General features: G+C 42.7%; 1 protein-coding gene and 1 long non-coding RNA gene across 4 annotated transcripts in view; one reads left to right on the top strand and one right to left on the bottom strand.

The window, feature by feature from the left end:
- LOC130367944 (inositol polyphosphate-5-phosphatase A-like) overlaps positions 1–26367 on the top strand; it is a 56507-nt gene that overhangs the window by 17335 nt on the left and 12805 nt on the right. For 2 of the 3 annotated variants that reach the window (XM_056570994.1, XM_056570995.1), the window contains 2 exons: positions 24665–24728; positions 26013–26116. In XM_056570994.1, the coding sequence (XP_056426969.1) occupies positions 24665–24728; positions 26013–26116 (168 nt within the window). The remainder of the gene's footprint in view (positions 1–24664; positions 24729–26012; positions 26117–26367) is intronic. The other variant, XM_056570997.1, reaches the window with a different exon arrangement.
- LOC130367946 (uncharacterized) overlaps positions 1–26367 on the bottom strand; it is a 39677-nt gene that overhangs the window by 10918 nt on the left and 2392 nt on the right. Inside the window, exon 2 of the long non-coding RNA XR_008892220.1 lies at positions 24631–24714. This is a non-coding gene — a long non-coding RNA (uncharacterized LOC130367946). The remainder of the gene's footprint in view (positions 1–24630; positions 24715–26367) is intronic.

Genomic DNA, 26367 nt, shown 5'->3' with positions numbered 1-26367 from the left:
TACTGCTCTATAGACAAGGTTTTGGGTTACCTCATTTTAATTTATAAATTACAGCGGCCCCTCAAGTTACAATATTAATCGGTTCCAGGACGACCATTGTATGTTGAAACCATTGTATGTTGAGACCATAACTCTATGGAAACCTGGTAATTGGTTCTGAAGCTCCAAAATGTCATCCAAATATAGGAAAAAGTGAGGATTAAAGATAAATAAGTAGATAACTACGGTAATATAGATAAAGCAAATTCTTACATATAAAAGTAAGAAGGAGCTTCTGGGAGCTGTAAATCACTATCTATTTCAGTGTTTCCCAACCAGGGTGCCTCCAGCTGTTGCAAAACTACAACTCCCAGCATGCCCGGACAGCCAAAGGCTGTCCGGGCATGCTGGGAGTTGTAGTTTTGCAACAGCTGGAGGCAACCTCTTTGGGAAACAATGGTCTATGTAGAAGACAGAAGGTTCTTCAGGGTCCTGTACAGAACACGCAATGTCCTAAAAAAAAAAGGTAACATGGAGTCGCCCTCACCTGGTGTCCAAAGGAGCAGGTAACCCTGGCACAGGTAAAGAGTACAGAACATGTAATACCTCCCTGTACTGTAGGGGGCGCTACCAGTGCATGCACAGGGGTTTTACCAGGGAAATATCCATTCTGATTGGTCGGTTCTCCCAGCCATTGACACGTTTTGCAGATTCCAAAGCATTGTATGTTGAGTCTGGTTTCAAGTTACAATGGTCCAGAAAAGACCATTGTATGTTGAAACTATTGTATGTTGAGGCCATTGTAAGTTGAGGGATCACTGTATATCTAGAACATTGTTTAGCTTAATGTCCCTGAACCCAAATTCTGTGCAACCCCCCCTTTCTCCACCATTACTTGTTATGTATACTTTAAGAGGTACCCCCAGCTTTAATATTTTGGCAGAACCAGAGGATATGCCTTTAAAAGGTACTTAAGTTTAGAAGAAAAATTTCGACATTGGGGGCGATTTCTCAAAACCTGTCCAGTGGAAAAGTTGCCCAGTTGCCCATAGCAACCAATCAGATCGCTACTTTCATTTTGCAGAGGCCTTGTTAAAAAGGAAAGAAGCGATCTGATTGGTTGCTATGGGCAACCGGGCAACTTTTCCTCTGGACAGGTTTTGATAAATCTCCCCCATTGTCTTATGGACATGTAAAATGTTATGATTGGTTGGGGTCTGAGTGTTCCGACCCCGACCAATCACTAGAATAAGCCGTGATAGAAGCGCGCAACATCCCCAGCCTGTCTATGATTTGAGATGACCCCATAGACTTACATTGGGGGTCTGTTTTGGTCACGTGACACAAAACCAGGAGAGAACGTGCCAAGCTCGTGTGAACACATAGACCCTGACAGAGTCCCACCAGGGCCCTAAGCCTGTCAAACCTGGGTATAGCGGCCAGGGTTCCCAAAAAATTGTGGTTTAGGAAATAGCATAGCACTGCAAGCTCTATAGATAGGTAACTGGCAAACTAAATTTCTGAAAGCCCCAAAATTAAGGAAATTGTAAGGAAAAAAAAGAAAACAGTGACATGCAGTACTAAAGATGACCACATGGTGGTGCCTTGAGACCATGGCTTTAAAAAGAACTTGTATCCGTACTAGACATAGATAAAAGCTTTTGTTCTGTATTTATACACTGGGTTATAGGGGAGTCTGGACTCCTGCAAACATTATTAACTGTGGCAGCAGGAAATATTTTGAGGATCCGATCATTGTTATAAAGTAATATATAGTGTAGAAAGAAAAATACATCCTAGCAAATGCTAAGTATATGTGCTTGTAGTATTTACATGTAGGTAGATAGGTGCTGCCCCTATAGGCTCCGCACATAGCACACCAAGCTGTATTACTATCTTAACTACTTGCTTGTATAGCTAAAGCTGTGTTTCCCAACCAGGGGGCCCTCAGCTGTTGCCAAACTACAACTCCCAGCATGCCCAAACAGCGTTTGGAACAGCTGCAGGCACCCTGGTTGCGTAGCATACAACAAAAAACCCAAATAGCCAGCACAACTACATGATATACGAGTGCATGCTGCTGTGGCAAATGCAAAGTATATAAACACAAAAATTGCAGCGGCACATGATTGGGTAGCACTGATCTTAAAGGGATATTCCAGGAAAAACCTTTTTTTTTTTAATATATCAACTGGCTCCAGAAAGTTAAACAGATTTGTAAATTACTTTGATGAAAAAATCTTAATCCTTTCAGTACTTATGAGCTTCTGAAGTTAAGATTGTTCTTTTCTGTCTAATTGCTCTCTGATGACACGTGTCTCGGGAACCGCCCAGTTTAGAAGAGGTTTACTATGGGGATTTGCTTCTAAACTGGGTGTTTCCTGAGACACGTGTCATCAGAGAGGACTTAGACAGAAAAGAACAACCTTAACTTCAGAAGCTCATAAGTACTGAAAGGATTAAGATTTTTTTAATAGAAGTAATAATTGAGATATATAAGTTTTTTCCTGGATAACCCCTTTAAGAACCATTTTTAATATTTCTGTGGCATTCTTGTCGGACACAGCAGCACAGCCAGGTATGAGAAGGAACTGAACAGACTCTACGACGGCAAAATAGTAGATTTAAACGAAGGCTCTTTTAGAAGTTGTTGTATGATGCATTTAGGAACAAAATAAACAATAAAAAAAAAGATCAGGTTAAGGTGTCCGTAGCATTTAGCATGCTACTCCCAGTGCCTTTCCCAGTATCTTTAGAACAGGAATCCAATCGCGTCATCTACCTCTTGGGTGTGAAAGTTGTGACATTGCAAACTAGAATGTGACAGTAATGAGCAGATACAGCTCCAGCTGAGTGATATCAAGCAGTGGTGTTCGTAGTGTTGTTATCGGGTCCAGGTTTTATCATTACTAACCTGATAAGGAAATCAGGCCTTAGGGCCACTTATCTGCAGGGTAATGAGAATTTTGCACATAGCAGAGATTATGGGGTTTAGCAGTAAGGTGAGATGTGGTGCAAATGTCACCTGGAAGAGCGTCACTGTGTCACAAGTGAAAGGAGATCTAAACAAAGGTGGAGCATGAAGCTGAATAATTTGTATCATCTGACATTTATGATACTTATATGTTACAGGTATGCCCTGGGGTCAGACTAAAAACACAGTTTTTTCTGTCTTAAAGCGTACATGTCATGTCACAAAAAAAAAAAAAATTCTATATGTTACCCACCAGGCCATGCAGATGATTTACATGTCTTTTTAATGGGTCTAGCTTCTGTATTTTGCTCACAAATCCCTCTGTTCTGCTGCTCACTCATTCTGATATCCACCGCTCAGAAAGGGGCGTGTCTGAGGTAAGCACTCAGCCCTCACTTACCATGCATTCACATCATCTCTGAGTCTGCTGTGCTGGGTCTCTTCATCCTATCACTGCAGGCTGCTCTGTAACCCCCTCCTCTATGTTTTCATGCTGCAGTCTGATAGGACAGGAGTGAGCACAGAGGAGTGCTAGTCCTGCCCTCACTTTCTGGACTTTGTCCTAGCCTTTGCTTCAGCTTGGACAAAGATGATGCTGCAGTCGGACAGGATTATGTTCTGGATCAGGGTTTCCCAACCAGGGTGCCTTCGTCCAGATGTTTCAAAACTACAACTCCCAGCATGACTGGACAGCCTTTGGATGTCCAGGCATGCTGGGAGCTGTAGTTTTGCAACACCTGGAGGCACCCTGGTTGGGAAACACTGTTCTGGATGGTATTGGGGACCCCTATTGTCCTTTTTTTATTTTTATTTTTATATATAAGCCAGGATTAATATATAAAGGAGAAATAAATATTTATTAAAGGGGTTATCCAGTAAAAGACTTTTTTTTATATATCAACTGACTCCAGAAAGTTAAACAGATTTGTAAATGATTTCTATTAAAAAAAATCTTAATCCCTTAATCCTTTCAGTACTTATGAGCTTCTGAAGTTGAGTTGTTCTTTTCTGTCTAAGTGCTCTCTGATGACACGTGTCTCGGAAACCACCCAGTTTAGAAGCAAATCCCCATAGCAAACCTCTTCTACTCTGTGCAGTTCCCAAGACAAGTGTCATCAGAGAGCACTTAGACAGAAAAGAACAACCTTAACTTCAGAAGCTCTTAAGTACTGAAAGGATTAAAACATTTTAATAGAAGTAATTTACAAATCTGTTTAACTTTCTGGAACCAGTTGATATATGAAAAAAAGTTTTCCTGGATATTAGAAAGGTTAGTGTTTTTCCAAGATGTACACCATATCCATATATATATATAGTTGGTTATTCTGACAGTGCCCATGCAAAGTAATTTTACAAAGTCCTTTTAGTAATTTATGGTTTGAGCAATTCTCAAATTCTATGTTAGGGCAGATAAATGTAATAGTGTTATCCTCCATTAAATTCCTTTCTTTCTCTTGTTTGGCATTCGAGTGGTGAAAACTTGGCAACTGCCCAGGGCCCCATTCCTAAGGGAGGTCTCCCAGAATTCTGGGCCACTGGATTTTAGGCCTGAAGTTTGGATCTTCAAAGGAGCTCTGCATCCTTGGGCATCAATGCAGGTGAAATCTGTAGCAGAGTAGGGAGCCATAGACTTCCCACCTGCTGTTCTTTTATACTTTGGAGCTTTGCTATTATGGAAGAATAACAATGTAATGTGCTCCATAATGGCTCTTTTGTATACATGAAGCCTCAATCTCCAAAATTGTCTCCCTGCTGATGGTTTCTTCCATTAGCCTATTCTCCAAGTATGTCGGTAAATGCCGCTAAAGGGGGACACCTTCTGTGATCCTTAACTATACTCATGTGCTATAATATTAAAGGGGTTATCCAGGAAAAAACTTATATATATATATATATATATATATATATATATATATATATATATATATATCAACTGGCTCCAGAAAGTTAAACAGTTTTGTAAATGACTTCTATTAAAAAAAATCTTAATCCTTTCAATAATTATCAGCTGCTGAAGTTGAGTTGTTGTTTTCTGTCTGGCAACACTGCTCTCTGCTGACATCTCTGCTTGTCTCGGGAACTGCACAGAGTAGAAGAGGTTTGCTATGGGGGATTTGCTTCTAAACTGGGCGGTTCCCGAGACACGTGTCATCAGAGAGCACTTAGACAGAAAAGAACAACTCAACATCAGCAGCTCATAACTACTGAAAGGATTAAGATTTTCTAATAGAAGTAATTTACAAATCTGTTTAACTTTCTGGAGCCAGTTGATATATAAATTTTTTTTTCCCCTGGAATACCCCTTTATAGAGATTATCTACACGTTTCTTCCAGAAACAGCACCACAACTGTCCAATGGTTGTGAGTGATAAGTGGTATTTCAGCCCAGCCTTATTTACCTAATCGGAGCTGAACTTAAAGGGGTACTCTGCTGCTAGACATCTTATCCCCTATCCAAAGGATAGGGGATAAGATGTCTGATCGCGGGGTCCTGCTGCTGGGGCACCCCGCGATCCTCCGTTCTAAACAAATGCCGGGTTCCTGATGTCAAGACCAAGCCCCCTCGTGCCACCACTCCCCCTCCATTCATGTCTGAGTGGAGGCGTGTCGGCCAACACGCCCCCTCTCATAGACATGAATGTAGGGGGCGTGGCCGTGATATCACGGCCTCCAGCTCCGAACGTTCTGAACAAAATGCACCGGAGTACCCCTTTAATACCAGATGCAGCCCATGGATAGGTGGAGCTGTTTTTTGTTGTTTTAATTTAAGATATTGGCCATGTTTTACTAATCCCATCCAACCCCCTTGTCATTGGGCTGTAATATGTTGCGCCTTTTTCCTCCATTTCAGGTCCATACTTTAGGGCGCGCTGACATCGTACGATGGGATGAATGAGAATTAGATAAATGAATTGACCCATTTGATTATAAATGCAAATCAATAGTTTGTTTTACTGTACGAGGCTCCATGTAATGGATCAGGAATAAACAAAAAATCATTAGAATGTACGCAGGCCGGCATTGTGAAGAGGACGGGGCCATCAGAGATATAAATGAGATAATTGTTTAAGTTATAAGAAAAATCAATGTGTACCTTTGTTAAGACACAGAGCTCCTCGTAAATTAGGAAAAGTGCGCCGTGGCGGGGGATGCCTGGCCGTACCGTTCCCAGCTCAAATTCACTTACTATCAGCGCTTCTCAGATAGACGACAATCTATCCGCATGACCACACACGGAGCTGACGCCGTCCATGATGTGGGGTTTATCATATATACTTTAATGATCGGCTTCATGTAAACTGTACATTCTGTTCGACAAAATGCATTCTAAAAAGACTGAAAATATTCCTACCAAATAGTCAATTAGGTTTTGTCACAGTATGGGGCTCACTGCCATAGTGTTTCATATACAGGTGGAAAACAAGTACATATTTAGGATTTTGTCAAGGGAGTTTCAGACTAGACCCCAAAAATAACCCAGACCCGTCACTTATACTAATCATATGCCTGACCCTTATGTTAATCCAGACCCCAGATCAGACCTAAACTAAACAGACACCAGACAAGACCCCTACATTTAATCTAGACCCATAAATTAAACAGGTACAGGACCAGATCCCAAAATTAAGCCATACCCCAGATCAGTCCCTAAATTAAATGAATACTGTAGTAGAATATAACTTATCCTCTATCCGAAGGATAGGAAATAAGTTATAGATCTTGGGTGGTCCGACTGCTGGGACCCACCGCGATCTGCTGTACGGGGCAGCGGCCGACACGCCCTCTCCATGTGTCCCATAAAGATACATGGAGGGGGCGTGTCTTTATCGACTTCCTGCGGACTGTCGCGGCCCCATACAGGAGATCGCGGGTGGGTCCCAGCAGTCGGACCCCCCGCAATCTATAACTTATTCCCTATCCTTCGCATAGAGGATAAGTTATATTCCACTACAGTACTCCTTTAATCAAGATCCTAGACCTCTAAATTAATTCATATTGATCAAACCAATAAATGAATCCAGCTCTCAGGCCAGATCCCTAAATCAATTGAGACCTCAATGTTAATCAGAGATGTGACCCCCCTAAATGAATCCAGACATTAATTTAGACCCCCTAGTTTTATAACACAACCCTAAATTATTCCAGACCCCTATAAGAATTCAAACCTCAGATCAGACCCCAAATTTATTCAGATTCCAAATTAATCTAAACTCCATTCCTAAATTTGTGGTGCCCATGGGGGGGAATAGGTTGAGTAGTCAAGGCCAGTGAAGAGTAGTAGTCCCTCTGGCAAAGTATATAATAGTGCCACATATGGCAGATTGGTCATGCTAACCCGGTGAGCCCCCCTGAGTGTTCTTGTAACTTTTGTACCTGGGGTCTATCACAGTTTAGGAAATAAATTGTTCCAGACCAGACTTGTGGATAGGGGATGTTGGTGGTGGCACAACCACTTTATGCTAGGGCTACACAGCAATTTTGGACATGACTGGGTCATGCAGCCAAAAATCAACATTTTGCACTACAATGATTAAAGGGGTACTCCGCCCCTAGACATCTTATCCCCTGTCCAAAGGATAATGGATAAGATGTCTGATCGTGGGGGTCCCACCGCTGGAGACTCCCGCAACCTCCCTGCAGCCCCTGGCGTTCGTTCAGAGCATCGGGTGCAGCACTGGAGGCTCGTGACGCCACGGCAGCGCCCCGCTCGCAACGTTACGGCCACGCCCCTTCAATGCAAGTCTATGGGAGGGGGTGTGACGTCAGTCACGCCCCCTCCCATAGACTTGCATTGAAGGGGCGTGGCCATGACGCTTCGAGCGGGGCATGACCGTGATGTCACAAGCCTCCGCCCTGCATCGCCAGTCATCCTGCACGGAGCGAAGTTTGCTCCGTGCAACGGATGTCTGGGGTGCCGCAGCCAATCTCTGCTGTGGCACCCCAGATATTTTGATAGGGGATAAGATGTCTAGGGGCGAGTACCCCGTTAAACTGTGTTGCAACTAAGGCCAGTAAATGTGATTAGGTTGCAACCCAAAAATGGTCGCAATGGTAACCTTACAGACGTACATAATCCATCTTGGATAATTTTTTTCTAAATGCATGATCGTGGTTACTCGGGTGTCGTAACGTGACCCCATTCCGTTCTTGGGTGTCGTAACGTGACCCCATTCCGTTCTTTAGTCCTGACTCTAGAATACTGCAGTACAGAACGGAGATTGTTGATCACACAACCCCTGTCGTGACCAAATTTTCTGCATAGCCAAGGGAACCCATAGTGCTCCACTACTACCCCACCATAAATGCTGCAGAAAAAACAAGACACCTGTTAAAGGTAGAAAAAGAAATAGAAATACAACCAAACAGCCCTAAACTACTAAATGTGGCCATCTGGACACTGATAAAGCTGGATCCCTACACGCACACAGAAAGCCTCTTCACTAAACAAGGATTCATCTCTGTCGTAACGTTCATCCAATTTTAAGAAGCCCAGACAGACAATCCTTCTTTATGAATTCATACTTCAAACTGCTGGTGACAAAAGATAGTCCTTATATTCATCCTGTGCTGCAGAACATTGCTCAGACACCTATCCAAGCATCTGTAGTCTGCGGAGAGCCGGGGGGGAACTTTAAGCCCACAGGCCCAATTAAGATTTTGACTTTCTTGTTAAAGGATATCTGTAGTGTAAAATAAGCATAGGGGATAAGTTATAGATTGCGGGGGGGTCCAGGTGCTGGGACCCCCTGCGATCTCCTGTACGGGGCCACGGCAGTCTGCTGGAAGGGAGCATTTTGTCCCCGCATGATGTGGTGGCTGAAAGGGGGTACGTTATTTTACACTACAGATATCCTTTAAGTCATTGCAGTGATTTCTTTAAATAAAAAAAATAAAAAAAACAGCGCCACCCCTGTCCTCTGGTTGTGTTTGGTATTGCAGCTCAGTTCCATTTAAGTGAAAGGAGACAAGTTTTATTACCACACATAACCTGAGGACAGGGGTAGCGCTGTTTATGAAAGAAATTAGCTCTGGATTTCTATTCCTGGACAATATCCATAATCAACCCATTGGACCCATTATACAACCCAAATTTAGCACAATACAGCTGCCTTTGCTTTCTTTCTTAAAAGTATACCAATAATTTTAAAATATTTAAAAAGCACTGCCTAGTTTGCTTACATTAACCCTACAGAGTGCCAAAAAGGTTATTTTAGTGCTCTCACTGCAATTATTGAGCCCCTAACAATCCCCTTCATGGTGCAGAGCTATTTCTTTTAGTCCATTTCAGCTACAGAGCTGGGCTGTTTGCCAGCAGTATACACACAGGCGCTTTCTTTCCCTTGGTTGTCTGGCCAATCACAGTACAGGATCTACTCCTGTCTGCTATGCCATGACATAGTACTGGTGAAAGTGCACTGAGCAGGCTGACACTATGCAGGAGGATGATTCACTGTGCAGTACTACAGATGGTATGTGGAGGGAGAAGGGGTTAATGATGCACTGGCTTTGCATGGTGAACGGTAGTAAAAGAAACAGCACTACAAGGAAGGGGTTACACTAAGCCCTGAGCTGCATAGATGAGAGGGAAGCCTTGATTTACATTTCAGGGAACGGTGCAGACTGTCTGGAGGACAGAAGCCTTAGCTTGCATGCACATAGCAGAGGGTCACTTCCTGCCCGTCTCTCTTTGGCACATAGTACAGTCTAAGCCCCTCCCCCACGTGTGTTTTGTCATGGTATCTCTGGTACAAGAGATGGATTTCCCCTAACAGGCAGTGGACAGCAGATTGCAGTGGTCGTGACTTTAGAGCAGTGGTCTCCAAACTGTGGACCTCCAGATGTTGCAAAACTACAACTGCCAGCATGCCCGAACGGCCAACGGCTGGAGACCACTGCTTCAGCCATTATTGGTACATGAAGTGATTTAAATATATGTTACAGTTTACATAGGCTATTAAATGGAGGGACATTGTTTGCCCATTTAAAATACATTAGTACCTTAATTATTATTATTATTATTATGTAACAGGATGGACATTCTAAGTTAGACAATGTACCTTGAAACAAAAACTGCATGAAATCCTTCTACTTTGTTCTAAAGCCTCTGAAATAAAATCCCAAAACAAGAAAAATAAGCAGATAACTTAGACCAAAAAGGCAAGGGCTACACAGCAGTTGTTTGAAACCGAATTTGCACAATGAAAGATCACTATGTTTCTGTGTGTAATGAAAAGTACAGGACATGTAATACTGCAGTGTACTGTAGAGAGGCGCTACTAGACAGCACGGATCTGTGCAATTTTGCCATTTACCTACAGCCATTAAATGGCACCTTCATTAAAACTAATTTTTGCTATTGCTCTCCTAAAAAATCTTTCTAATGTACTTTGTTTTTTTTTTTTAAACAATATTTTAGTTATGTTTTAGTTGTGTTTAAAAAAAGCTGCCACTAGGTGTCTCCCTACTTGTCCAGAGCACATTTCTCCCCCCCATCTCTTACACAGACTTTGGACTCTTGCTGGCCTGGCAGAAGTCCAAAATCAGGAAATGCTGAGGGGTGTGTGTGCAGCCTTATCCAATCATAGCTCATCTCACACACCTAACTGCTCTGGGCTGTGTGTAGCAGAGTGAGGGAGGAAGTTCTCCCCTGTATGGCTTCAGATGATGTCACACCTGCTGGGGAACGCCCCTTCCCAGTCTGTAAATCTCACTGAGCAGAAAATACAGAGCAATATCAAGGTAGAAAACTAACAAATAATAAAAATAAAGGCAGAGGGTGATTATCATGATGGGGCAGTGAACTGGGAGGATTATAATTTTTAACAAGATTATGACAGGTACTCTTTAACAATCTATTTGTGGTCCTATACTCTCTAAAGCACTGTTTTCCAACCAGTGTGCCTCCAGCTGTTGCAAAACCACAACACCCAGCATGCACGGACAGCCTTCGGCTGTCCGAGCATGCTGGAAGTTGTAGTTTTGCAACAGCTGGAGGTCCCCTGGTTGGGAAACACTGCTTTAAAGCCTCACGTTTTTTTTTTGACTGTCTCTAAGTTGTGAAGAGTTGTAGTTTTTCCCCAAGCAGCATCTCTCTAGTGAATGTTGGGGCCAAGCCAGCTTAGTTTACATAAACAACTATCAACGTCACAAAGCAAAGTTTTCTATATGAATCTTGGTTGTGTTCCAGTCAATTTATAGAATCTAAACATTTGCCTTCTCACCTAATAAGCATTGTCCCAGGAAATGTCTAGTGGCCTCCAGGAAGCAGCTATTTTTAGATCCCTGCTTGGCCTATCCATCTGTCTTATGCAGTCCTGTCTGCCCTGTTGCTGCTTTCTACACAGCTAATGCCCCCAATTTTTTTCTCTAGAACTCCTTCCTGCTCACACTGTGTGCAGTTCACTGAGGAGGAGGGGGTGTGACATTTACCCTCACATCTAATGTGGCAACTTCCTCCCTCACTTCTCAGAGCTGACAACTGGCTGCTCTGTGCACTGGGGCTCTATGACACACCCCAATTCACACAGCAGGCTGATTGACAAGCCTGGAGTATACACAAAGCCCTGCTTGTCCCTCCCACACTTTCTGTATTTTGTCTTGGTACAGAGGCAAACAGGCAATAGCTGTAGAATGAAGACAGTGGAGGGACCCCTAGTGGCAAGAAGTATAGATTTTTTTTTTATCAACCAAAAATATGCAACTTTTTTACAAATGTATATTACAAATATACATATAATATTATTTTTATTATATAATGAGTTTAAAAAAAAATAAAAGTATCCATTACATTTTTACACAGCCCTTTCCATAGCTACCTCAATTTCGATACAGCTCCTGCCAGCCTTGTGTTTTCCACACAACTCTGACTTGTCCTTTCCTGCTACACAGCTCCTGTCTGCCTGATCCTTTCCTACTACACAGCTTCTGCCTACACCAACCTTCCCTCGCACACAGTTCCTGCCTGCCTTGGTTTTCCCTAATACACAGCTCCTGCATTTTGCTTTCTTCATAGCTCCTGTCTGCTTCATGGTTTTTCCTTTTACACAGCTCCCACCTACCATCTCTTCACTCTATACAGCGTTTGCCTATCCTGCCTTTAGTTTCTCTACAGCGCCTGTCTGCTCTGTCTTTCCTTCCTGTATAGCTCCTGTCTGCTCTGTCTTTCCTTTCTGTACAGCTCCTGTCTGCTCTGTCTTTCCTTCCTGTATAGCTCCTGTCTGCTCTGTCTTTCCTTTCTGTACAGCTCCTGTCTCCTCTGTCTTTCCTTTCTGTACAGCTCCTGTCTGCTCTGTCTTTCCTTCCTGTATAGCTCCTGTCTGCTCTGTCTTTCCTTTCTGTACAGCTCCTGTCTCCTCTGTCTTTCCTTTCTGTACAGCTCCTGTCTGCTCTGTCTTTCCTTCCTGTATAGCTCCTGTCTGCTCTGTCTTTCCTTTCTGTACAGCTCCTGTCTGCTCTGTCTTTCCTTTCTGTACAGCTCCTGCCTGCTCTCTTTCCTTTCTGTACAGCTCCTGCCTGTTCTGTCTTTCCTTTCTGTACAGCTCCTGTCTGCTCTGTCTTTACTTTCTGTATAGCTCCTCTCTGCTCTGTCTTTCCTTTCTGTACAGCTCCTGCCTGCTCTGTCTTTCCTTTCTGTACAGCTCCTGCCTGCTCTGTCTTTCCTTTTTGTACAGCTCCTGTCTGCTCTGTCTTTCCTTTCTGTACAGCTCCTCTCTGCTCCGTCTTTCCTTTCTGTACAGCTCCTGTCTGCTCTGTCTTTCCTTTCTGTACAGCTCCTGTCTGCTCTGTCTTTCCTTTCTGTACACCTCCTGCCTGCTCGGTCTTTCCTTTCTGTACACCTCCTGCCTGCTCTGTCTTTCCTTTCTGTACAGCTCCTGTCTGCTCTGTCTTTCCTTTCTGTACACCTCCTGCCTGCTCGGTCTTTCCTTTCTGTACACCTCCTCTCTGCTCTGTCTTTCCTTTCTGTACAGCTCCTCTCTGCTCTCTTTCCTTTCTGTACACCTCCTCTCTGCTCTGTCTTTCCTTTCTGTACAGCTCCTGTCTGCTCTGTCTTTCCTTTCTGTACAGCTCCTCTCTGCTCTGTCTTTCCTTTCTGTACAGCTCCTCTCTGCTCTGTCTTTCCTTTCTGTATAGCTCCTATCTGCTCTGTCTTTCCTTTCTGTACAGCTCCTATCTGCTCTGTCTTTCCTTTCTGTACAGCTCCTGTCTGCTCTGTCTTTCCTTTCTGTACAGCTCCTCTCTGCTCTGTCTTTCCTTTCTGTACAGCTCCTGTCTGCTCTGTCTTTCCTTCCTGTACACCTCCTGCCTGCTCTGTCTTTCCTTTCTGTACAGCTCCTGTCTGCTCTGTCTTTCCTTTCTGTACAGCTCCTGTCTGCTCTGTCTTTCCTTTCTGTACAGCTCCTGTCTGCTCGGTCTTTCCTTTCTGTACAGCTCCTGTCTGCTTGGTCTTTTTTCTCTTTATAAAACTCCTGTCTGCCCTGGCCTTTCTTTCTAACCAACCCCTGCCTAACTTGTCTTTCCATTGTACACATATACTGTCAGCCTCATTCCCAATTCCCAATCCCTGCTTGTCCTGGCCTTACATAGAAACATAGAATGTGTCGGCAGATAAGAACCATTTGGCCCATCTAGTCTGCCCAATAATCTGAATACTATGAATAGTCCCTGGCCCTATCTTATATGAAGGATAGCCTTATACCTATCTCTATCTTATATGAAGGATAGCCTTATACCTATCCCTATCTTATATGAAGGATAGCCTTATACCTATCTCTATCTTATATGAAGGATAGCCTTATACCTATCTCTATCTTATATGAAGGATAGCCTTATGCTTATCCCATGCATGTTTAAACTCCTTCACTGTATTTTCAGTGACCACTTCTGCAGGAAGGCTATTCCATGCATCCACTATTCTCTCAGTAAAGTAATACCTGATATTACTGCATAAACCTTTCCCCTCTAATATAAAACTATGTCCTCTTGTTGTAGCTTTTCTTCTGTTAAATATGCTCTCCTCCTTTACCGTGTTGATTCCCTTTATGTATTTAAAAGTCTCTATAATATCCCCTCTGTCTCTTCTTTCTTTTATACATGTTAAGGTCCTTTATCCTTTCCTTGTAAGTTTTGTCCTTCTTTTCTACATAGCTTCTGTATTGTCTAACTTCTCTGCATATGACCAGTCATGTTTTCTACATGGCTCCTGTCTGTCTCTGTTCTACATAGCCACTGCCTGCCTGTTTTTATATGCCTACGCAATTTGTGATTGTCCTGCCCTTCTTCTCCACGTAGCTTGCACAAAGTTCTTCTTGCCCCTACAACTACTTTCTGTTCTTCTATATGACATTTGTTCATACATCAGCTGCTCTGCTCTCCTTCCTACTCATCCTCTGCTAGTCCCTCTATTCTACAAAGATTTTGCCTCAATATCCCTCATCCTCACCATTGTAGTGGGAATTTGGTTATCAGTGTTTTTATTTAATTGCTCTTCAGAAGCTTAGACTTTTAGAATTTTCGGTATTTTTTATATATTTATATGAAATACCACCTAATACCTAAATAAAACCTCTTTACAGTTATAAAATAATGATTTCATTGTCTGAACATAATCCTTTTGTCGTCAAAATACCGCCATGTAATGCCTTAAGAAAACTGTTATTTATATGTTGCATATCACCATCATACATTGTCACAACACTGGCTGGTCAGTAGCTGGCAGAACTGGACTTCACCTATAGTAGCCACCTTTCCTGGGTCCTATCTGTGGTGCCCGGTAATCAGATGACCCCAGGACTTAAAGTATCTCTGAATAATATGGCAAGCATAGTTGCAGGTAAAGGATAAAAAGTGCATCTCAATCCTGGTAGAAAACCAAAACAAGAATAGCAAATCACCAATAGATGGAAAAGAGATGATGGGATGGATGACGAAACAAACAACTGATGATGCTGACAGAAAGGAATGAAGCAGATGATGACCTATAGGAACAGATAAAAATAACTGACCTAACTCATTTTCCCTAATCTTTTCCTAAATGCTTCCATGAACTCTAACCTAACACCAGACACCACAAAGTCTCACTTTAGTAAATTTCCCTATGACAACCCTGAACTACAAACTATTCCCATCAGAACTAGAAGCAGGTACTTAGTCCCAGAGACAAAAACAAGACCGAACAGAAAACTAAAACACAGCAACAAGGAAAACAACTTAAACAGCAGCAACTTTATAATACAAATGTCAAGTAAACACAAAAGAGAACCTAATGGGGTAAATAAAAAAAAACCTGGAAAAGAAAAAGGCACAGAAAGCACAAGGAACACCGGAAACAAACTTGTAAAGCATACACTATAATCCGCACAGAAATGCAAAAACCATGAATATGGAAAGGGAAACTAAACAGTTATGAACAAATCATAAGGATAAGATGTCTGATCACGGGGGTCCGGCTGCTGGGACTGGCAAATTGCAGCGGCCGGACTCCCGCGATCAGACATCTTATCCCCTTTCCTTTGCATAGGAGATAAGATATCTAGGGTGGTGTAGCCCTTTAAGACATTTACATGTCAGCAACTGCCTCAAACAAGCTCATAGACAGGGGAGGACAATATCAGGATAATTCCTGTATTTGTAACAGCAACACCTCAATAATACTAATAGTACTATGATTAACAATGACTAAACCCTAATCCAATAGTATACAGATGATACTGCCATAAAATGCCCAAATTATACTCTAATACAGTGTCCACGTAATACCACCATTTCTCAATTTTACGTCCAAATTATACTCCTTTAAAGAGCCTAAATAAGAGTACAGTGCACCGTACACTGAGAAATACTAGATGTTTTGAGGGTTGTTTAAAGGGGTACTCCCCTGGAAAACATATATATTTTTTATTTTATTTTTTTAAATCAACTGGTGCCAGAAAGTTCAACAGATTTGTAAATGACTTCTATTAAAAATCTTAATCCTTCCAGTACTTATCAGCTGCTATATTCTATTCTTTTTTTTTTATTTATTTCTGTCTTACCACAGTGCTCTCTGCTGACACCTCTGTCCATTTTAGGAACTGTCTGGAGCAGGAGAGGTTTGCTATGGGGATTTGCTCCTACTCTGGACAGTTCCTAAAATGGACTGAGGTGTCAGCAGAGAGCACTGTGGTCAGACAGAAAGGAAATTCAAAAAGAAAAGAACTTCCTGTGGAGCATACAGCAGCTGATAAGTACTGGAAGGATTAAGATTTTTTTAAAAGAGGTAATTTACAAATCTGTACCCCTTTAAATCTGAACTCTAGGCAATTGCCTGGTTTGCCACCCCTATAACAGGCCTTGCACCTGAGAGTGAGTTCACGTTAAAGGGCACTTTCATGGTGAGTATATACCTCCAAGATCTGTACTTTCCCCAATGTCATGCCCAGGATAATACAGGACCCTGCTGTCATTGGATCGGTGTGACGACTTCATTGCTAAATTGTCATCTGCTGTCAACTATCCTTTGCTGCAGTTATCCCCTCCATATTTATGGAAGCTGTAAGGGGGTATTGCAACCAAAGACAAATGGTTAAAGGGGTTATCCAGGAAAAAACTTTATATATATATATATATATATATATATATATATCCCAACTGGCTCCAGAAAGTTAAACAGATTTGTAAATTACTTCTATTAAAAAATCTTAATCCTTTCAGTACTTATGAGCTTCTGAAGTTAAGGTTGTTCTTTTCTGTCTAAGTGCTCTCTGATGACACCTGTCCCGGGAACCGCCCAGTTTAGAAGCAAACCCCCATAGCTAACCTTTTCTAAACTGGGCGGTTCCCGGGACAGGTGTCATCAGAGAGCACTTAGACAGAAAAGAACAACCTTAACTTCAGAAGCTCATAAGTATTGAAAGGATTAAGATTTTTTAATAGAAGTAATTTACAAATTTGTTTAACTTTCTGGAGCCAAGGATTTAACAAAGTAGATAACTAATACAGATAAAGCAAGTCCATATATATATATATATATATATATATATATATATATATTTATTTATATATATATGTAATAGAGATCTGCTGTGAGCTTCTTCGGGGTCCTGTACAGTACACAGTGTCCTTAAAAAGTAAAGCCGCCCTCACCTGGTGTCCAAAGGAACAGCTAACCCTGTCACAGGTAACGAGTAGTACAGAACGTGTAATACCTCCCTGTACTGTAGGAGGCGCTACCAGACAGGAATTCAGTGCATACACTTCAGTAAGGCTGGGTTCACACCACATTTTTGCAATACGGTTCCCGTATCAGGTTTTTGATAAAAAAACGGATTCCTCAAAACCTGACTAAACTGTATCAAAACCTGTGTACAAATTTTAATCCATATACGGTTTGAAGAATGATGTCCGGTTGCATCAGTTTTTTAAGAAAAAAAAACGTATACTTTTTAACTTTTCCTCCATTATGAATAAAGTCTCACTTGTTTGATTGAAATTCCAAGAAATAAACTGTGCAAAGTCAAAAACCATATGGTGAAAACCGGATGGAACTGTACGCACAGACGGTTCTCTACGGTTCCCATTGACTCCCATGTTAAAAAAAACGTATACTTTTCAATACGGTTTTTCACCCGGAGCAAAAACCGTGGTAAGGCTACAGTTTTGGGTACGGGAAAGAAACTGACAAAACCGTACAGGATGCAAAAGGGACACAACTGGATGCATCTTTTGGAATACGGTTTTCAATACGGTTCCGTACGGTTTTCAAATGGAAAACGTTTATGGGAACTGTATTGCAAAAACGTGGTGTGAACCCAGCCTAATACAGGGGTTTTACCAGTGAATATCCATTCTGATTGGTCGGTTCTTCCAGCCATTGACACATTTCACAGATCTGGACTGTCTGTACATTGTATGTTGAGTCTGGTTTCATGTTACAATGGTCCAGAAAAGACCATTGTATGTTGAAAATATTGTATGTTGAGGCCATTGTAAGTTGAGGGATCACTGTATATGGCTTACCCCTCTGTAATTGAGCTGTTGCGGCTCCCAGAGGCAGCTCCCGCTTAGGCTGGGTTGACCCTGCTGAATTCTTCTTTCGAAATTTCAATGCCGAAAAAATGACCTTGCTCGTTCTTTTGGCAGAATACACGTGGAATACATTGCTGTCTATGGTGACATCAATGTCCGTGTGGTCCTAGCACCGTCACGAACACGAAAGCTACAGGCTTCCAACATCCCAGCAATCCAACATCATATCCCCTGGAGGGATAAAAATGGAAAATGGTTCCCTGGATAAAGGCGCTTCTCCCAATTGTTTTAACTCCATAAGGACTTAGGGCGTACCTGTACGCCCTGAGTCCGCTCCCGTTCTTTAACGCGGGGCCACAGCGTGGCCCCACATCATAGCGGGTTGGGCCCGGCCTCTAACAACGGCCGGGACCTGTGGAAACTAAAACGTTGGCCGTTAGCTTAGGGGGCTTTTCGGTATCGCTGCGGCGAAATCGCGGCATCCTGAACAGCTGTAGGAGAGGAGGAGGGTCCTTACCTTGCCTCCTGGTGTCCGATCGCCGAATGACTGCTTAGTGCCTGAGATCCAGGCATGAGCAGTCAAGCGGCAGAATCATTGATCAAATAGCGTATTTTTGGTCACTTTTTATATCTTATCAATACAAAAATGGTACCGCTAAAAACTTCAGATCACGGTGCAAAAAATTTGCCCTCATATCGGCTCGTACGCAGAAAAGTAAAAAAAAAGTTATAGGGGTCAGAAGATGACAATTTTCCTGCATGTAGTTATGATTTTTTCAGAATTACGACAAAATCAAACCTATATAAGTAGGATATTATTTTAACCGTATGAACCTACAGAATAAAGAGAAGGTGTAATGTTTACTGAAAAATGTACTGCGTAGAAACGGAAGCCCCCAAAAGTTACAAAATGGCGTTTTTTTCTTCAATTTTGTTGCGCAATGATTTTTTTTCTGTTTCGCCGTAGATTTTTGGGTAAAATGACTGATGTCATTACAAAATAAAATTGGTGGCGCAAAGAATAAGCCATCGTGTGGATTTTTAGGTGCAAAATTGAAAGGGTTATGATTTTTTAATGGTAAAACAGAAAAAACGCTCAGTTCCTAAGAGGTTAAGTGGTAATTTTTATTTGTAAAGCAATGCGTTTCGATCCTAGACCATGATCTTTGTCAGGCATACGTCGTAGATCCTGGTCCGGGATCGAAACGCGTTGCTTTACAAATAAAATTTACCAATCAAAACAATTGGGAGAAGCGCCTTTATCCAGGGAACCATTTTCATCCCTCCATTGCATATACCAGATTGGCTGCCATTCATCCGGAATTACCCTGGGGCGACTCACCTATCTTCAAGTCCACACGCTACTGTAGGTGTTGTGTTCCAAGGGTAAGGAGCCCAGCTTTAAATAATGTTTTTTTATAGTAGCGGTCCTCACTAGGGGTGCACCCTGGTCTTTCTTTTTTCTACTTAACTGCTTTTTCACCAGAGTACCCCTTTAAGATTTTTAAATAGAAGTAATTTACAAATCTGTATAACTTTCTGACACCTTTTGGCTTAAAAAATACATTTTCCTCTGGGGTACCCTCTTAAAGTCCAAAGGGAGAATAAAAGGCGTTAAAGGGGTACTCCACTGGGAAACTTTTTTTTTTTTTAAATCAACTGGTGCCAGAAAGTTAAACAGATTTATAAATTACATCTATTTAAAAATCTTAATCCTTCCAGTACTTATCAGCTGCTGTTTACTCTACAGAGGAATTCCTTTCTTTTTCCCCATAGCAAACCTGTCCTGCTCCAGTAAGTTCCTGACAATGGACAGAGGTGTCAGCAGAGAGCACTGTGGTCAGACAGAAAGGAAATTCAAAAAGAAAAGAACTTCCTTTGTAGTTTACAGCAGCTAATAAGTACTGGAAGGATTAAGATGTTTACCACTGTGGTCAGACAGAGAGGAAATTCAAAAAGAAAAGAACTTCCTCTGTAGTATACAGCAGCTAATAAGTCCTGGAAGGATTAAGATTTTTACCACTGTGGTCAGAGAGAAAGGAAATTCAAAAAGAAAAGAACTTCCTCTGTAGTATACAGCAGCTAATAAGTCCTGGAAGGACTAAGATGTTTAACACTGTGGTCAGACAGAAAGGAAATTTAAAAAGAAAAGAACTTCCTCTGTAGTATAAGCAGCTAATAAGTCCTGGAAGGATTAAGATGTTTACCACTGTGGTCAGACAGAAAGAAAATTCAAAAAGAAAAGAACTTCCTCTGTAGTTTACAGCAGCTAATAAGTACTGGAAGGATTAAGATGTTTTCCACTGTGGTCAGACAGAGAGGAAATTCAAAAAGAAAAGAACTTCCTCTGTAGTATACAGCAGCTAATAAATCCTGGAAGGATTAAGATGTTTACCACTGTGGTCAGACAGAAAGAAAATTCAAAAAGAAAAGAACTTCCTCTGTAGTATACAGCAGCTAATAAATCCCGGAAGGATTAAGATGTTTACCACTGTGGTCAGACAGAAAGAAAATTCAAAAAGAAAAGAACTTCCTCTGTAGTATACAGCAGCTAATAAGTCCTGGAAGGATTAAGATTTTTACCACTGTGGTCAGAGAGAAAGGAAATTCAAAAAGAAAAGAACTTCCTCTGTAGTATACAGCAGCTAATAAGTCCTGGAAGGACTAAGATGTTTAACACTGTGGTCAGACAGAAAGGAAATTTAAAAAGAAAAGAACTTCCTCTGTAGTATACAGCAGCTAATAAGTCCTGGAAGGATTAAGATGTTTACCACTGTGGTCAGACAGAAAGAAAATTCAAAAAGAAAAGAACTTCCTCTGTAGTTTACAGCAGCTAATAAGTACTGGAAGGATTAAGATGTTTACCACTGTGGTCAGACAGAAAGAAAATTCAAAAAGAAAAGAACTTCCTCTGTAGTTTATAGCAGCTAATAACTACTGGAAGGATTAAGATTTTTAAATAGAAGTAATTTACAAATCTGTCTAACTTTCTGGCACCAGTTGATTTAAAGCAAAAAAAAAAAAAAAAATGTTTTCCAGCGGAGTACCCCTTTAAGTTAACATGTGTAGGACTTCTTTGATAGCTGTAGGACTTTTCTGAGAAGTTCTGATATTCTACAGATCTTTGATCCCAGGGAATGTGGTGGAGATGGCAGGTTCCTCATGTCTTGTGCCCATGGACAGGTGACATGTCCCATTGTCAAGAACAAGATGGCAAATAGTCCTCATTGTGAGGTCCCCGGGGGAAGCACTAGAGGACCACGTTATGAGGCAGTTCCACCAATACTTATGTAGTGGAAAACCCTGATCAGGCCCAGAACCCTGTCCTACGGTCCTTCTATATGAGGCAGATAATGACCTGTCATGGAAAGTTAGTGAACCCCCTTAAGTTAGTGAAGTTCTGGTAGGTGAGCGCGAGAGGCCGGGGTCACATTTATCTCCCCTCCTGTCTTCCATAGTTAATAAATTTAGCTCTAGATTAAAAGTATTGATCGTGTCAGCGGCATGATAAATACTGCCAGGGAGGGGAAATAAAAAGAGGTGTGAGGCGTGTGTGTAAACACTGGGCGCAAGATAGGGACAGGAATAGCTGGGACTGAAAATGCGCAGTTATAGCAAAATAAAAAAAATATTTGTAGGGTTATGTTATAGGTGCGAATAACTAAGCATTTACATGTGAGATTGTGGAATAAAACAATAGACCAATGTTTCCCAAGCAGGGTGCCTCAAGCTGTTTGCAAAACTACAACTCCCAACATGCCCGGACAGCCGTTGGCTGTCCGGGCATGTTGGGAGTTGTAGTTTTGCAACAGCTGGAGGCACCCTACTTGGGAAACACTGCAATAGACTGTATGGAGGCAGCAATGTCAGAATGGGGTTCCTTGAAAATGATTCGGATGCTCACCCTCCCCTCCCCCCCATAAAGAATATATACACGCCCGTCTATAATTATCGGCAGATTATGGGTAAGGTCACATAGGTTATATCTTCCCATAAGAAATAAGGGATAAGTCACCTCTATAGGGTTGTCCTCTGCTGGGCCTATGGGCCCTGGACCCTGGAGACAGTGATTCCAAAGCAGGGTGCCTCCAGCTGTTGCAAAACTATAACTCCCAGCATGCCATTATCCCCCCCCCCCTTAGCTGTCTCTTCTATACTAGACTGCTCTCATCCCTCCACTCTCCGCTGTCTCTTCTATACTAGACTGCTCTCATCCCTCCACTCTCCGCTGTCTCTTCTATACTAGACTGCTCTCATCCCTCCACTCTCCGCTGTCTCTTCTATACTAGACTGCTCTCATCCCTCCACTCTCCGCTGTCTCTTCTATACTAGACTGCTCTCATCCCTCCACTCTCCGCTGTCTCTTCTATTCTAAACTGCTCTCATCCCTCCACTCTCCGCTGTCTCTTCTATTCTAAACTGCTCTTATTCTCTCTCCAGTCAGCTGTCTCCTCTTTACTAGACTGCTCTCATTTTCTGTCCAGTCAGCTGTCTCTTCCATACTAGACTACTCTTTTCTTTCTACACTCAGTTGTTTCTTCTATACTAGACTGTTCTGATTCTCTCCAGTCAGCTGTCTCTTCTATACTAGACTGCTCTCATTCTCTCCAGTCAGCTGTCTCTTCTATACTAGACTGCTCTCATTCTCTCTCTCCAGTCAGCTGTCTCTTCTATACTAGACTGCTATCATTCTCTCCAGTCAGCTGTCTCTTCCATACTAGACTGCTCTCATTCTCTCCAGTCAGCTGTCTCTTCTATACTAGACTGCTCTCATTCTCTCCAGTCAGCTGTCTCTTCTATACTAGACTGCTCTCATTCTCTCCAGTCAGCTGTCTCTTCTATACTAGACTGCTCTCATTCTCTCTGCAGTCACCTGTCTCTTCTATACTAGACCGCTCTCATTCTCCCTGCAGTCAGCTGTCTCTTCTATACTAGACTGCTGTCATTCTCCCTGCAGTCAGCTGTCTCTTCTATACTAGACTGCTCTCATTCTCCCTGCAGTCACCTGTCTCTTCTATACTAGACTGCTCTCATTCTCCCTGCAGTCACCTGTCTCTTCTATACCACACTGCTCTCATTCTCCCTGCAGTCACCTGTCTCTTCTATACTAGACTGCTCTCATTCTCCCTGCAGTCACCTGTCTCTTCTATAACACACTGCTCTCATTCTCCCTGCAATCAGCTGTCTCTTCTATACCACACTGCTCTCATTCTCCCTGCAGTCAGCTGTCTCTTCTATACTAGACTGCTCTCATTCTCCCTTGAGTCAGCTGTCTCTTCTATACCACACTGCTCTCATTCTCCCTGCAATCAGCTGTCTCTTCTATACTAGACTGCTCTCATTCTCCCTGCAGTCAGCTGTCTCTTCTATACCAGACTGCCCTCATTCTCCCTGCAGTCAGCTGTCTCTTCTATACCGCACTGCTCTCATTCTCCCTGCAGTCAGCTGTCTCTTCTATACTAGACTGCTCTCATTCTCCCTGGAGTCAGCTGTCTCTTCTATACCACACTGCTCTCATTCTCCCTGCAGTCAGCTGTCTCTTCTATACTAGACTGCTCTTATTCTCCCGGCAGTCAGCTGTCTCTTCTATACTAGACTGCTCTCATTCTCCCTGCAGTCCGCTGTCTCTTCTATACTAGACTGCTCTCATTGTCTCCACAGTCACCTGTCTCTCCATCACTAGTCTGCTCCCTTTCTCTCCCCAGGCAGCGCTGTCTCTTTCTTCTCACTCCTGGTTATTAACGCTCTTTTGATAGGCAATTATTTGGTACTCTATATTTTTGCGACTCTCTCGTGCGAGACTCTGATTTATGAACATGTCTGTGTATCCCGGCACCCCCTCCTATAGCACCACCACTCTGTTAACCCATCTCCTGCCGGCGAGGTGCTTGTCCAATATACACCTGTCACTTACCACGAGCCCCATTACCACCTGATTGGGTGTCTATGGTACCCTACTATTTGACCTATGGCGCCTATAGTTCCTGGCCCCGTACTACTTACCTGAAGACACAGATCTGAGTTTGTCGCTGTGACAAAGCAGTCTCTGAGACCAATACCGGCTCTGCTACATCTGTAATTTCTTCTAGCCCCCACGGTCCACCATGACTCTCTATATGCGGCTGTTTTAGGGAGTCAAAGGGCTCTGACCAGCTTACCATTAAAGGTGATATAGAATCATTTCCAATATTTGTGGTATAATGGGGTTATGGAGGGCCGATCAACCCTAAATCTACAAGGGGCAAAGGCCGAATGGTGTAGGATACGACAAAGTCCTATAGAACGGGGAAGATTGGATGGGTTGGCATCACTTCGACTTCCCTTTCATAAATTCACATTCTGTGTGCTTCCTATGGCCCCTCACCCCCACCTTGGCCGCTGCCAGCTCCCCCTCCCCTCGGGTCTCTGTGGTATCCCTCTCTGACATAGCTCCAGACAGCTGTTAAACGACTTAATCTCTTAAAAATAGTTTTAATTTTCTGCCTCCTATTGATCGCCGGCTCCCAATTAATCAGCCGAGTGGAGCCGCAAGGGTGGGAGGGTCCAGGGTGCCCCCTAGGGCCGGTTGGGGGTTGCTGAGTTCACCTATGTACTTGTCCATAGCAAAGACTGCTAGGGACCCAAGGGCTCTGACTTTCTTAACCCCTACCTTGCCTGTACCCATACAGTATTACCGTATTAACCAGTTCTCTTCTCTTCCGTATACAGGCACTGGCTTCTGTCTATTTCATCCACAGCTCCCTGCGTTGCGTTCAGATCTATGATTTTCAAGGTAAGACGGTGAGAATATATGAAGTGTCAAATATGGACTGTCTGTAATGTTGACTACGCAGAGACTGTAAAATATCCGGTATCTGCTCCGGTATGGTTATAAAGAGACTAGCCCAATGTTCGGCCATATTTATAGTGTATCTTGGTATTAAAGCAGTGGTCCAGCTGTTGCAAAACTACAACTCCCAAGATGACCTGACATCCTTCGGCTGTAATGGCATCTTGGGAGTTGTAGTTTTGCAACAGCTTAAGAGCCACATATTCTGGAACACTGTATTTTAGGAAGAGTGGCATATGCAGGTCTCTCATGTCTTATATACACACACGAGAAGGAAAGTCTGGGAATATTTGTCGCCGGCAAGCAGAATAATCACGTACAGGCAGTAGTGGTAAAATAACAGTTTATTTAGCACAACGTGTTTCCAGAGGTATTCTCCTCCCTTCATCAGGTCCAGGCCCTGATGAAGAGAGAAGTATAATCCTAGAAATGCGTACACTGTAAAACCGAATTTCATGGAGTTCTCCAAAATTCCCATCCTTGCCTTCTGCCAGTCCTAACCGCCCTATCACAGGGCGGGTATCGGATGCAAGCAGCTCCCAGCTTAATGACCGACATCTTGTCTATCTACATGCTTTCAAGATTGTTGTGCCTGTAGCGCAATGCCATAAGGCGAGCACCTTAGAAAGGTGTTTGCTGAAGAGCAAGTGCAGTAAAAAACAAATGTCGGTGCTATTACTATATGGACACTATAATGGTCATGCAAGTGTCCTCCATGTCCCATATGTATATATCCCCACTCCCTTGATACATCACTTAAACTATAAAAAGTTAAGCCCATAATGAAAAAGATTGTCCAGACCTGATCTATAGTGTTACAGTTGACAGTGTGGCATATCTATGGGCTGGCATCGAGTCCTGTTATTAAAAGGGGTTCTTCAATTTGGACAATCCCTCCTTTTTTAGAAGGCTCCCAAAAAGAAGACCATAGAGTGTCCCTCATAGTTGGGTCCCTCACAATTAGCTGTAGTCTGTGGGAAGACCAAACATTTTCCCTGCAGCGCCGCCACTGGGGAAACGAAGTATTACACAGCGCTCATTGAAATCAGCGGGTTGTCCTTGTAATTCAGGATAGAACAGGTCCTGCAGAGGGACAGAAACTATTGTTAACTCAGAATTCCCTAACGGGGTGTAAGGGTGTTTCCTAAACTGTATCAGAGTTTGTTATTCTTAGGGGTATCCATGGATGTCTTATAATGTCATGTCTGATCTCCTCTTATCCCTCAGAAAAGAACTTTGTGTCCATCTCGGGCCATACAATGTGGATGGGGTCACTTGAGGATTGTCCCACTGTTCACAAGGAGAGATTTCCCCAGGACTTCTGGCTGGAGGTATATACAGTACTATCCCTGGTGTTTAGCTACAAAAAGACTGACCAATTCCCATGCTCCTGGGCATTTACCAGGCATTCCAGCTATAAAAACGTATCCCCTATGTACAGGATCACCAGGGGTCTCCTTGAACCCCCCTCCCCCCCCCTTATCAAGAGAACGGGTACCCGCTGTTTCACACTTTACTGAATGGAGCGGTGGATCGGCATGCACAACATTTTCTCTATTGATCCGCCAGAGATTGGCGAGTA

Source organism: Hyla sarda, chromosome 4 (genome assembly GCF_029499605.1).
Source record: "Hyla sarda isolate aHylSar1 chromosome 4, aHylSar1.hap1, whole genome shotgun sequence".
Lineage (NCBI taxonomy): Eukaryota > Metazoa > Chordata > Amphibia > Anura > Hylidae > Hyla > Hyla sarda.
Note: the sequence above shows the minus strand (reverse complement) of the source record. Positions and strands in the feature narration are given on the sequence as shown.